The 14,959-nt window shown below is 34.3% G+C and overlaps 1 protein-coding gene across 7 annotated transcripts in view; it reads left to right on the forward strand.

The window, feature by feature from the left end:
* The window catches only part of TAFA2 (TAFA chemokine like family member 2), a 208,931-nt gene that overhangs the window by 161,057 nt on the left and 32,915 nt on the right, over positions 1 to 14,959 (forward strand). For all 7 annotated transcript variants that reach the window (XM_060694689.2, XM_087874131.1, XM_060694687.2 and 4 more), the window contains 2 exons: positions 9,231 to 9,383; positions 9,964 to 10,088. In XM_060694689.2, coding sequence (XP_060550672.1) covers positions 9,231 to 9,383; positions 9,964 to 10,088 — 278 coding nt within the window. The remainder of the gene's footprint in view (positions 1 to 9,230; positions 9,384 to 9,963; positions 10,089 to 14,959) is intronic.

The following is a 14,959-nucleotide window of genomic DNA, read 5'->3' on the forward strand; positions in this document are numbered from 1 at the left end:
ATGGAAGCACCATTGGGGATGGAGGAAGTTAGATTGAAGATGAGATCTCTGACCTCTGGTATTAATTTTCAGACTAATGGCCATTTTATGGGATACCATATTATGTTTTTCAAATTCCAAGAATGCCTACTGACCCAATGATTTGAGGATTCCAGTGCAATGTATAAATATGATGTGTCCTATTCCATAATCTATGGTTAAGGAAACAATGACTCAGTGCAATGTGGGAATCCAGCCAGCATATCTTGAAAGAATTTCTTCAGGGTTTGGAATTAGCATTTATATTACTGTTCTCCTGCCTTTGGCCATAGAACCTTCAAGACAGAATGTTCTGGGAAAATCACTGTAACCTAAGAGCACATATACTTCATCCTGTTCATATTTTAAAACTTGCTTATTTTGTACTGCATATTAAAGGCTTCCATTTCATTTCATACAATCTGATTGAATCTAAACTTAGGGTTTTGAGACAGCTGTCACCTCAGACATATTGTCCTGTGGATTCATCACTTAGTGTTTCTATGGTGCCCTGCTGATTTAATCGTATATACCTTTTCATATTCGGTTATCTTTATTTCATATACTTGGCAGATGTTCTGGGGCAAACAATGCAATTAAATATCCCAAACTTTCCCTCTTCCATATGCCTTCTTTTTCTTTATAGTTATTATTAGAAAGATAGAACATTACTTTGCTTTGTAAGATTAAACCATTCGATTTCTTTTTCCTCCTTTCTATGAAATTTTAAGTACCACTTATCAGATTTATCAGAATAATGCTAAATATTTTTCCCATTACTATTCCCTTTGCCCCTGCCCTATTTTCAAGTAAATTGCAGATATTAATTATGTGAAAAAAGATACCAAAGCCTTGATTTTAGGGGTCTCATCAGTTTTACAAGATACTATATTAAATAGTTGAGGATAAAGACAGATATGCTAAAACATGAGGATGGAGAACAGAAAATATCAGCCATGTTTACTTACTCAGCTGTTTATATCTACTGCTGCTAATCCCTCTGGCTGGAGAAAACAATCAATCGTAGCAGTGGAAGTTGTCACTGAAGTGAGATAATTGTCTGCTCTTCACAACCATACCCAGGTTATGACATTTATTTATTTATTTAAATTTATTGACCACTTAACTCCAGTGGACTCTGGTGACATATACTTGACTGGTGGTGTATAGGAAAAATAATAAAAACAACAGTACATTTATTCTTATTTGCCCCTCAAATAACCACTTTGTTTTGGAGCTTATTTTAAACTACAGTTAATTGCATATTTTAAGAAAGTACAAGGCTGTGATCCAGATAAAGAAAAGAAATTAAAGTTGGGGAAAAAGCCTTTATAATAACACAGCCTTGTGATAAGCAACATACAATATTTGTCTTTAAAAACAGAACTGTAGTCTAAGTACATAGTAAAGATAAAAAAGTGAGATGTCCTTCCTCTGGCCTGTTGGATGCAGAGGACAGACAGAGCATATTAGGACTACATATCCCAGATGTTCAAGTACCAAGTTTAATTTTTTATTTCTTTATTCAATTTCTATAGTACCCATAGAATCAATCAATGACTCTGGGCAGCTTACAGTTTAGAAATATATTACAATTAAATCACTAAAACATTTTAAAACAACAGCAACAAAAAATAGGAACATGCAAAATAAATATACATAGCAGCTGAGTTATTGGCCACTTAGCAGTAAAGCCAGGAACTGGGCCCTTGACACATTCATTGTCCCTGGCTTAGGAACATAGCCTGGTTTTTAGGGCCTTATGAAAAACTAACTGGGTTGGGCCATTTTAATTTCCCAAAGAAGGCAGTTCCATAAAGCAGGGGCCACTGCAGAGAAAGTTGATAAAGGTTGCATCCGTCCTTCACCAGTGATGGTGATTCACCTGCATGTCTTTTATCCCATGGAATCATCTGGCTGACAGAAGGCTTCTGGGGGGGCAGGAAGGCCAAAACGGGATGTGCGGATGCCCTGGGTCGCTTCTGCGCATCCTGTTTTTGGCTGGCAGAAGGCTTCTGGGGGGCGGGAAGGCCAAAAACGGGATGTGTGGATGTCCTGGGGTACCTCTGTGCATCCCGTTTTTGGCTGGCAGAGTGTTACTGGGGTCTGGGGAGGCGCCCCCGTGGCACTGTTGCTGCTTGGCTGTCCGTCCTTCTCCCGCTCTCCTGCCTGCCAGGTGTGCGGAGCCCTTGCGAAAGCCTGTTGCACATGTTCAGCACGTGCAGAGGAAGCTCTGGGACAGCCAGCTAGATTCTGAAAGTGGATTGAGACCGCTGCGATGCGATGCGAATAGAATGGAATGGAAATAGGAGAGAATGGAATGGGAATGGGAATGGGAATGGGAATGGGAATGGGATGGGATGGGATAGGATTGCAATAGCAATAGCAATAGCAATAGCAATAGCAATAGCAATAGCAATAGTATGGAGAGGGAATGGGAATGGGAATGGGAATAGGATGAAATGGAAATGGAAATGGAAATGGAAAGGAATGGAATGGAATTCCATGAGGTATCCCAGGGCACTGCCAGGATTGAAGATGCCCCAGGAGCCAGTCTCATCTCTGTACCGATCAAACTTCCCCACCCCCGTTTGCTCTTCAACTTTAGTTGTACTTTAAATCTTAATTTCTCCAGAGGGGCTCAAATAGTGGAAAGGAGAGAGAGAGAGAGAGAGAGAGAGAGAGAGAGAGAGAGAGAGAGAGAGAGAGAGAGAGGGAGGGAGGGAGGGAGGGGGAGAGAGAGAGGGGAGGGAGGGAGGGAGGGAGAGTGTCTTGTTGATTGTAAGCTCCTTGGGGCTGAGAAGAATTGCTGCAAATGAGTTTTCTGAAATGGACCACTAGACTCCTAAACAATTTAAAAATGATATAGTAAAAAGAAGTCAATCAAAAGAGCAACATGCAAACAAAACCAGATAAAACAGTCCCAGGAGCAAAACAAATTAAATTTTAATTTGTGTGTATTGTTTAATGGACTGCTAAATTGGCAAAACGGACTGCTAAATTGGCCATGCCCACCCAGTCACATGACCACCTAGCCATGCCCATCCAGCCGGTCTGGATTGGCCCCCTGTTTAAAAGGTTTGAGGACCCCTGGGTTAGAATATAAACATGACATTATGCTAAATGACTTTGCATATGCAAAAATAGTAATTTTTGTAGAATCTGATTTTGTATTCTGAACCAGGGAATAATTTCTAATAACCAGGGAATAATTTTAGGAAAATTTCCAGTAATAGATATAAATGAACATATCAAACCATAGTAACATTATTATCATATTTTGGTGACATCAATGAAGAGTTGATGTTGATCTCATGAACCATATGACAGTAAATTATGCATTATAAGGCTGGTATGATAGGTATTACACCTTTCAAGAAGGCAGATATATGAATGCAGTTTAATTTTCCATTGTAAAGTAGTTTTGGTTTTCATACAGAGTTAGGAGCCTTCTTAAAAAGTCATCTTGAATTGGATTAGGAATGGTACTGAAAGCTGAATTTTTTACTTTTTTTAAGTTACATTTTTTCTTGGTCATGTCAAGTTAATTCTTAGAATTTGTTTAGGTGTATTATTGATCCATCAAGTGTGGATTTAGAGATTCGATTTCATGGGTTCACTAATACAAAGGAAAGTTATACCAAGAAAGACTGGATTTAAAGTGCCTATTTAACAAGATGAGCAATATCTTATTAGCACTATTTTTTCTGAAGATCTGAAAATAGTAACTCCCCTAACTATGCTCATGAAAAAACTTGGACATTCTGAACAAAGCTGATATTTAAAAAAATAGTATTCTTTCTATTGGCAAGCTGTTCATATCCTATGAACAATTTAGACAATATTTTGGAAACAGCTGAAAAGTCAATGAGTGATTAAAAATTAGCACATTATTTTAAAGATGTTTTGATATATCCTGATAGTGGAATATATACTTAAACAGAGGCAGTATGATTGAAAAGTTATACTTTACTTGACAAAAGTATGATGAAAAGATAAGCTGTAAAATGTCCCATACTTTGACTTCTCATCATTTTGAATTTTCAGTGTATTTTTTTCTATTACACTTTTACTTGAAGTATAGTGCAGATTATTTGGTACTAAAAGAAACATTCTTCAGAATCATAATCCAGAATGGTCTGTTATATTTATAAATGCATTATGATAATTTCTTGTTCAGATTTATGCAATAAGAAATGAAAAAGCTACATTAATGAATAATTGGAAATAGAAAAATTATAAAATGGTGCTGTTTATCTCATAAAGCCAAGAAGCTTAAATTTACACCATTAAAAAAAGTCAGAACCCTTACTGATTTTTTCTTTTCAAAATTCTAATGTATAGGTTTGCTCAGAGGTACATCTTCTTGCCAAATTCTAACTTTTGGTTTATGACCAAAAGTCTGAACTGTTAAAGCAATTAAAAAAACCCAGAAAGTATTATTTCATACCTGAGAGTTAGGTTTACCTCTTCTGCTCTGAAGCAGTGTTACTAATCATTGTGAGTTAATATACATCATGTCTTCTTATTTATTAAGCACTTCTCTGAATCTGAAGCCTTGAGTTTGTTTTGCAAGCTTTTCTTCTTAGGTTTGTTGGAGATCTGATATTCTGAACTTTGGGGAAACCATTTTTCTTTTCTTTGATTCTGGCTTTACACAATGCATACATAACTGAGTCTTCCTGCCACAGTTCACCAGGCTTTTTACCTTTTCTCAGTTACACTGATGGGGGTTTTATGCAAGGTATTAGTTTACATAAGATTTTATGACAAATGCTCAAACTGAACTGAATTTAATACAGAATACCAGTTTTTACAAGAAGTGAGGTAATTCGAAATCTGTACAATCTTTTTCCCTGGTGGCTGCCTTAGGCTGATACAGTTATTAAAAGCTGTGGTCTTAATATGTTTTACTTTTGATTAAGGGTTTTATTTTTCTACAGCCGAGTACTGAACTTTTATTGTTTTATCAGCTGTTGTTTTCAGTGTACAAACTCTCTAACAAGGCTAACAATAACAAAATGAATTTTAAAGATTTTTTAAAACACCCAACACCTAGTTTGAAATGGATTAATCAAAGAGATGCCAACAATCCGACTCAGGAACAAACATTCTTACATTTATTAAAACATTTTACTGAAACAATTATAAAAATAAGATAACCTGAGATTCTCTGGGAGAATGCTCCAAGCAAGAAAACATGTTTTTGATGAAGGTAGATCTAAAAGAAAGGGCTTACCTAAAACAGTTAGAATTTGTAAGTGTAAATAATGTATTTGAGTAGCCTGGTCCCATGCCATATTTAACATCATTCATGGTACTTCTTTTGTACTTATCAATAATTCAATCAAATTCATTTAACATCTATTCATTCTTGATGCCAACTCTTCTTGTCTTATCACAACAATTTCCATTTAACTTTTACCTTTCTCTTAACAAATCCAACTCTGCTTATCACATGACAAAATAGGAGAAGCACATTTGCTTCTTTTACTAAATATTCGTTTTGCACAATAATCTACATGCTTCTGTTTATTTTTCTACCAATCCTAAGTGTCTTGAAATTTCTCCATCTATTTCCCATAGTAGTAGTAATAATTCTATAATGCTATACAACTTCATGTACTTTCTTCAGTTTTTCATCATAAACTTTTTCATTTACCTTGTCAACATATCTATTTTAGAGTTTGCTTTTCAGACCTATAATCTTTCTGGTGTCATACAAAATACAGTATCTAACGTTTGCTACAAATCATTTGGATTCTCAGATAACAGTACAGCTTTATTCAGAAGCATATGTATTTACTTAGCACACCTTGAATAACTCCACAAGTATTCCTTACTATTTAACCCGAAATACATTAAAGAACTATTTAATTAAGGACATAGCATATAATTTTGTTTATTCTCATACAACAGACTTTGGTTTACTACCAGATATACATCTTATTAGCAGTCTATTAACAATCAACCTCCAACTCCATATTCACATAGAATTTTCCATAGTACAAGCCTGTTTACTTTGCCATACACATTCTCTAAATAAAGTACAATAAAGAAAGTACAATAAAACTTTATTGCTCTCATTGATAGATTTTGGTTTTGTACAGTTGATTATGATGAATCTGAATTTGTTGTGATAAATTCGGGCCAGTTTTCTGCTAATGCAGCTATTTCCACTTAGCTGAGTTAATTTAACATGAAATTTATTTCTGTATTTAGAAGACCAACTTGGGATATCTGTATCTTTTCTGTGGGCCATTAGGAACTTTCTATCCTGATAATACAATTACAAAGCAGTTTTCCTTGATTGTTTGCCAAAGAGACAAAAGTCTTCCTGTACAGATGGCAATAACTGGTGGTGTGGAGACAGTATGATGAATGAGATTTATTCCTGGCATAATGCAACAGATTTGGCAAGTTGACTATTCATTAACAGTTTCTAAGGGCTATAAAAGCATTTTGGGTTTATTTGGGGGAGGAAATGTGAAGTCTCTTTACTATCCTTCATGAACCTGAATAAAATACTGCATCTTGGATTCAGCCAGGTACTCTTCTTGTGGTGGATACTCCATAAAAGACAATGTATAAGAACTTGCTCTATGAATCACATTAAGTGTTATATTTATTATACTTAATTATAATACTACTATTATACTATACTATTTCAAATAATCTTTGGAAGCTAATTGCTGAGGTACAGATTACCTCACTCACATGAAAAATCTGTTGAATATGTTGCATCAAGGAAAAAAATGCTATTTCGACTTCTCTTTTTCCTCTTTTCCTGGGATATGGGAACATGAACAAAAGGTATGAACCATGTATGCATAATATTTTTAAATAAAGAGTTCATATAGAAACCGTGATTTAAAAAAAGCAAATAAACTCACAGAGGAACTTTCAGTCTGGTTTAATCTCTGAGAAAACAGAACATGGGAAGGGATTATTTTTATGTTTCATAATGGGGAGCGGAGGTGGGCTTGTTCATAGAGTTCATATTGTGGCTGACCAGATCTTGACTTGTTGTTAGTCACAGCCCATCATTGGTATCTCTTTCTGGGCTCTTACAGAAAAGTGGTCAAGTACAGAATAAGGAAAAAGGGCTGAGCAGTAAGTAATCTGTAATTCCCAATAATAGATATAGTTTCAGGAGGCGAGGAGAGTGAAGAAAATTATCCATATAGAGAGGTTTGCATCACTTATCTGATTGGTATGTTCAAGCTTAAAAGGGGAAAATAACTAAGATATTGCAGTTGAGTTAGATTTTTTTTGTCAGTCCCTGAAATCTAACTATGAGATCAACATTTCAGAGACCAAAATAGTTTTATGTAACAAATATCATTCTATTTCTTCTGTTATCTAAGCTTCCTTTATTTTCATGAGTTAAATATTGTATCCATTTTCACTCTGTCTGTCATCTTTTGCTAGAAATGCTTCATAAGTTTCAGTTTAATGTTTTCAGATAGTAAATCAGAACATTCAAATGTAAATTTGATTGTGATTTATTCATGGTGCTATCTTTCTTTTCTATCTTTCTTTTTAAATAAAAGTTAGCATTGTTGTTTTTGATTTCACAGAAGTATAAATTTTTAAGGCAGATTTTCCCCCCAATGAGTTATCTGATGCATCAATTGCTATCTTAAACTTCTTTGGGAACATGATTAATATTCACCTTGAACCAGAAGCAATACTGATAGTGTCTGAATATATTTTATTTCCTATCATCAGTTTTATTCAGAGTATTGAATACTAATCTCTTACGTGTTTCAAAGAAAAATTGTATTTGGTTTAGAGTTTAAACAGTATAATTAAAAAATACTAACAAAACTGAAATATAAAAGTTGGTTGTATTAAGTCAGAGATAGATAGTCTAAGCTCAAAGAGCCTTCAAAAGCAGCCCTCAAAATCAATATTTGAACTTTTCCTGGTATTTTGAAGTGGGAGCATGCACAAGATATAGTATGGGACCATTAAATAAGTTTAACATAGCATTTTAAGTAATAAGTATGTATGTGTGCTTGTATAATCTTAATAACCAAGACAACCCCCTCAAAAAACAGAAACTCTTGGACTCTTCCATGTAGTTTCATAGACTGCCTGCTTTGCCACCCTTTATATCTATTATTCTTAAGCAATTCTGTTAAGTATCAGTTGCTGCATATAAACCTTCCATTTCAAGATAAGACTACCAGATGGAAATTATCAAGAATAATTATTCTTTATCCATTAATATTCAGAAATTTCTGTATTTCTTTGTTAGTCTAGTAGTCCAGGTTTTATTTATTTATTCTTTTGGTAAATGGAAAGAGCTACATAATCTGAAGAAAAACTAGATTATTTTTATTTTGTAATAAATATTTGTTGAGAAATTGAAACTTTCTAAACTACAGCAGTCTGTTTGTCTTAAAGGGCTACATATATATGCCACTGTATTCTTGAATCTTTGATGCAGTAAACTTGTAACTTACTAATGATAATTCAATTAGCATCATATTAGTTATTCTGCCTTCAGAGATAATTACATATATTATTAGAAAACCTGGAACCCAGCTGGCCTGTAGTAAGTGGATTTCCATCAAATTTCTGAGACCACTGAGAAAATTAAAGAGACACTACCATACATGGAGAAATTCCAAACAAGATGACAAAGATGATAGCAGAAACCCATGGACCACAAAATACTCACTGATTATCTGAGAGAGGGGGGAAAAAATTGGAAACTGGTAATGGTAGAGAGGACTGGATAAATGCAGAGGTGCTTGACTGATGTGCTCAGAGCTAGTCCTCTAGTTTGAAGAATAATGGGCTTTAAACAACAGGTTTTAGAAAGATGTATCAATTAGGTAATTACTGTATTTTTACAGCCATTAAAATGTAAGGATTCTTGTGTAACATTCTACACATTTCAGATGAGCAATATCTTTCTCTAGCTTGAAGATAGCTAGACAGAAAATTGATGTGGTTTGGTTTCTTGATGATGTTTTGTTGCTAATTTTAATTTGTTGTTTGCTACACAGTGTCATATGTCAAATGAATACCCTTCCTTTCCTTTTTTGAGCCCTAAAGAGTTATAAACGTTTCAGTTTAGGGAAAAGAAAAAGACCCATTCATTAGTATTTCTAATGCTTTGCAATGCTGGTAACTTCCAGTTTGTATGTTCTTCTTAATTATGTTGAATTGTTACTTCTCTCAACATCTTCTTTTTACAGCTCATCATGTTAAAACTGGAACTTGTGAAGTGGTGGCTCTCCACCGATGTTGTAATAAGAACAAAATAGAAGAAAGATCACAGACAGTCAAGTGCTCCTGCTTTCCTGGGCAGGTAGCAGGTACCACTCGAGCAGCTCCTTCTTGTGTTGATGGTGCGATATCTTTGGTGCTTTGTTCTTTCTTTTTGAGTTGTAGCTCTCCTAAGATTGATTCTTTTAAATGAAAACAATCATTGAACAAATATATTGATAAGAAGGCTTGGAAGTATGGTGAAAGTACTTAAAATGAAAGGTAACTGGAAATTTTGAAATGAATGATGAAGTCTGACAATGAAATAAAGCCCTTATGAAAAATGAATGGCCATATAGCCTTTATACTAGGAAGCTGTGTTAAGTTTATTTTGTTTATTTGGACATCAGACTACCTTTTGTTTTGTTCTGGTGCAAATAGCAAACATCAGAAGGTACAGCAATTCCAGCCAAGAATTATTTACTCATACAATGCACACATATGTCTTATAAACTTAAAAAAAACATGTTGGATGAGATCAAATACTGTTTTAGTCCAATGTCCATCTACAATGTCTGTAGGATATAAATTTAACAGTACTTAAGCATAGTATTAATATTTCTCACCATGTATATTGTATATTCACACTGATTATATTTCTGTGATATAAGGGCAAAAAAGATTTAATTAAAAACAATAGGCTTTTCTCTTCCTCTTCTTTAGCCTCAATTGTAGAACAAAAATGGTGGTGCCATATGCAACCATGTCTTGAAGGGGAGGAATGCAAAGTTCTCCCAGATCGAAAAGGATGGAGCTGTTCATCTGGGAATAAAGTGAAAACAACAAGGGTAAGTAGGAATTTGCCATGAAATATAATTGCCAGATTTTGTAAAGAAAATTCTGAACTCGATACAAATGAATAATTCTTAGATATAGAATAAGTCTAACAGAAAAAAATAATTGGCTTGGATATCTATCAAAGGCAATATGGTAAGTTATTTATGAATATTTTACTTTGATGGGGTTATTCTAAGTATGATTGTATCTAGATCTAACAGTTATTTTGATTTAACTGTTATCATGATAATTATTTATAATTGATCTACATGCTTTGAAATGTAATATTCACTCTTAGTGATGAGCCAAACTGGACTTGTAGTCAAATTCATATATTGAGTTAAATATTTTGTGTATCCATAAAATTGGATTATTTGTTTATCACGCACATTTATACTACTGATTATCATAAGTTCAAAAATGTAAGTTATTCATTCGATAAATAAAATGTGTCTTCTAAGTTTTAGCCTTTGTTTAGATTGATTTCATGATTAAAACAGAAGAAAGAACTTTCTTAAGAAGCAAGTCACTTTTATCATGGAAATCTCTGATTCACTCCTTAATTAATGTTACTTTTGATTTATCCTAATATATATATTTTGCTTAATCTTATTTGCTTTTGTCCAATATACATATCTAGAGAGTAAGTCATATTGAAATTAATGGATCTAACTCTTAGATTGTTCTTCGCCAAATAAGCTTAGTGTTGTGGCCCGTCGGCTGCCAGCAAAGCTAGCTGCAGAGTTAGATGAGGAGGAGGTGGAGAGAGAACGTGGGCCAGCTTTGGAGCCTTTGGAAGGCTCTGATGAGGCATCAGAGGCAGGCAGAACCGGGGCCTTCCATCCTCCCCCAGGTGGAGAGGCTGCTGTCTTTGGGGCCTGAGCTGAGTGAGGGGAAAGAACAGATGGGGCCCATCCCAGATACACGTATACACAGAGAGGAAAAGAGAGGAGAGCAAAGGAAAACAATAAGCTGGGTCTCAAAGAAAAGCAGACATGGATGCTAGCTACCCCCTCCCTGGCTGGGAAATAAATAGTAGGGGATTGGGAGTGGCCGGTTATCATAGACAACTGTTCGCTTTTAGGATACAGTAAGTAATTCGGATTTCTTGGCCAGGTCTGTTGGAACTAATTACGTTTGATTACATTTTGATTATGTATTAATTAAAAATTTCCTAATGAATGGACTTGCCATGTAGCAACATCTCATAGAATCTACTTTCTGTCTCCCCTTGTTCTATGTGTTGTGACCCAGCCTTAATAAGTAGTGATAAGTTGGTTACTTGCAAGTACAAACAAACCACGTGAATAAAAGACTGTTCCTACCCTGTTAGGAAAGGGATTTGTTTGTACTTGCGAGTAAGCAGCTTATCATTACTTGCTAAGTCTATTAGGAAATTTTTAATTAATACATATCACAATGGAAATTACATTAGTATGAAAAATCCCATGAGAAAATCAATATATGTTGTTTCATTTTCCAATATAGTCATACTTTATATTATCATTGCTTATGAGAGAGTTCATATGAAATTGGTTTCAGGAAGAAAACTCATTCTTAATTCATAGAAAGTTACTTAGATGAATCACATGCTCAGCCCAATATTTTATGACCTGCTTTGCAGCAGCTTCCTTAAATTTAAAGATGAACACTCAGAAACGTCTGGCTTTTATATTATGTAAATTATTACATCTAGGAATGTTTCTGTGCAAAGGGGGGATAGTTCGTTGAACAATGGTCTTCTTGCTTGGGGAAAAAGATCTCAAAACACAGAGAGTAAAGGTGCTTTCTTTTGTGATTATAATTTCCTCTTCCTTCTGTGCCTACCATATGAGGCAGGGATAAGAAATCTTTGAACAACCATCACCATCAGATATCACAGCACAACATGTTTTCAAAAGTCATTGTAGTTTGGGCAGGGGCTGGAGAAATAGAGAAAATACTGAAGCTCTTTTTGTACTAAAGAGGCATCTCTTTAGTGGCATCTATTCACCTTTAAATGGCATCTATTCACCTTCTTCTGCTCATGCATTCCAAAAGTTTTTGATATTATTATGATAATGTGACACCAGATACCTGGTTTCCAGTAAGTGAAAGAGTAAACAATGAAATCATGTTGCTCTGCAATGTATGCTCTGTGTCTGAAATGAAACTTGAAGGCTTTAATGATTCCCCAAATGATTCTGAATTAATACACTCCCCCACCCAGCCATTATAATGACTTATAATTCATGCAATAATGCAATCATTTGGTGTTCATGACTATAGCATTCACTATACATCTTTGCTCTATTAGGACTACTGTTTAATAAGCTATTCTACTTAAGAGAAAAATGAATGGCAAGACTCTGTATCTAGAAATCTTATTTATCTTGAAACTAAGGTTGATACTAATGTCAAAGATGTCTCTTTATACACTGCAGCTGCAAAGTAGGACAAGTACTGCTATCAGTGCTGATAAAAATACTAGAAATATGATTACAGTTTTTCCTCCTTTTTGAGTCCTGCTTTTTTTTTCTTCTCTCAGAAATAGGAATATAGCACATATTATGATTTATTGTGCTTCATTTATCTCGGAAAATTAGTATATGTATGTATACCAACATTACTGATTGATTACAGCTTTCCCCAGACTATAAATTCTGGATGTTGCAGTCCCAACACATCTGGAATAAACCAAAATTGAAGAAAGTTGAAATTAAGTCTCTGTTAGACAAGAGAGTCATCAGCATGTGAAAAAAAAGTAATGAAATATCATTCCAGATTGCCACATTCTCAGCTGGTTTAATTTGAAACAGCAATTGCTGAGTTTGTGGGGCAATCTGTAGAAAAAGCAATGGAAAGATTACAAAATGATTTACTTTGTAGAATGATGTCAGAAAATGCAAGCTTTTGCAGATAAGATTGAACAGTTTTTTGGTTTTTTTAATACCGAGTGCAATGGGATTCAAAAACCAGAGCAGGTACTATGTGATGCATCTGAAAGAGGAAGTCGAGTGCAGACAAAATCTGTGACAGCTGTTTGAGAATAATATTATACAGCAGAAACAAAGGAGTTATATGCAACTAATTTAGAACTGATAGAGGCTTATTAAATACCTAGCTCTTGAGTTTTCCAGAATAGAAAATTGCCTAATCTTCAAGAGAACCTGATTTCTTGGCATTCTATAGACTTCTATAGACCAATTTTCTAGTTATCTGTCTTCTACATTAACATTACAGTAAACTGCTTGTTCAGGATATATCTATATCTATATTATATAATATTAGAGAACTAGTTTAATGGAGTAATTAAGACATAAGGCTAGAAATCAGGAGACACATAGGCACAATAACAGCTGGGTGACCTTAGACCAATCACTCTTTTTCAGCTGTAGGAAGAAGGTAGGAACAAATCACTTCTGAAATTTTGCCATGAAAACTTCAGGGAATAGTATAGGCAGTCACCAGTAGTAAATGCTATTTTAAAGGCATAAAATAAAATATCACATTTGATTTTTTTCCTCAGATCTTATGCTTATGCCAATATATTCATATATATAAAAACACTATATTAAGACTTTTGTTCACAACTTATTTTAAATTTCCCTTCAATTCTTAATATAAATGTATGTATTATCAAGAACATTGTGTCTTTTCTCCCCAAGTGGGTGTGACCAAGGGGCTTGAAGAACATTTTGCATAAAGATTTAAATTTCTGTGAAGTCTTTTAAAATATCCCTTTCCCCCAAATTAGTTGTTAAATAATAAATTCACAGTCATTATAATTTATTTTGCCATCAGTATGATTATTATTTCAGTTTGTTTGATCAGCTTAAGAAATCTAGAGGAGAAATGTATCTTTGAAGTTTACAATTGATTTCTGTTTCCTTAGAGGTAGAAAACAATAAATATTTACCAGTCATCCCTTATAAACTGAATAGCTTGAGAACCAGAGGTAGGTTTCAGCAGGTTCTGACCAGTTCTGGAAAATTGGTAGTGGAAATTTTGAATAGTTTAGAGAACTGGTAGTAAAAATTCTGACTGGCCCCGCCCCCATCTATTCTCTGCCTCTCAAGTCACAGCTGATCAGGAGGAAATGGGGATGTTGCAGTAATCTTTCCCTGGATTGGGAAGGGAATGGAGATTTTACAGTATCCTTCCCCTGCCACGCCCACCAAGTCATGCCCACCAAGCCAGGCCACGCCTACCAAGCTCACCACTGTTGAGAACATATAAAACATATTATATGTGAACAGAAAAAATTAATAATTTTAAAAGCCAAAATATGTTTTTTGAGTTCTTATTTCAGCAGAATGTTAAGCAAAATGATGAGAGAGAGTGTGTGTAAGTGTGTGAGCATAATGTAAGACCACCAGTTTATATGAAATATGTGGTACAGAATGTTAGGTGGGCTTGTAGTGCAATTTACACAAAGGACTTTTATTGTAAGTTTGCTTGGGAAGATGAAAAAATATAACAAAATAATGCAATTGCAATCCACTTCCATATTGTTGCTAAAAAAATAAAACATATATATCTGTATAGTAATAATAACTACTACAATAATAAATAGAATCACTTGCCTAATTAGTTTCTGGTATTGACACAATGATTTTGGGAGCTATCAAATTTATTCAGTTAATTGAAAAGTTTGGTTTCTTCCTATTTTGAAAATGTAAAATTCAATCGTTATTCAGATACATGTTCAGAATAGGTCACAAAATATGGGTGCCTTGTTTACAACAGAGAAACAATAAAAAGAAAAGAATCTTTTATATTTGCACAGCTGGAGAATAATATATTATTATAATAATATAGAACAATAGATAAAAATACATGAAAATTTTTTAAAAACAATGATAGCTTACTCACTGCTTACTAACATTTAATTTATCTTGTT

This window comes from Pantherophis guttatus, chromosome 7 (genome assembly GCF_059756535.1).
Source record: "Pantherophis guttatus breed Tessera chromosome 7, ASM5975653v1, whole genome shotgun sequence".
In the NCBI taxonomy this organism is placed as follows: domain Eukaryota; kingdom Metazoa; phylum Chordata; class Lepidosauria; order Squamata; family Colubridae; genus Pantherophis; species Pantherophis guttatus.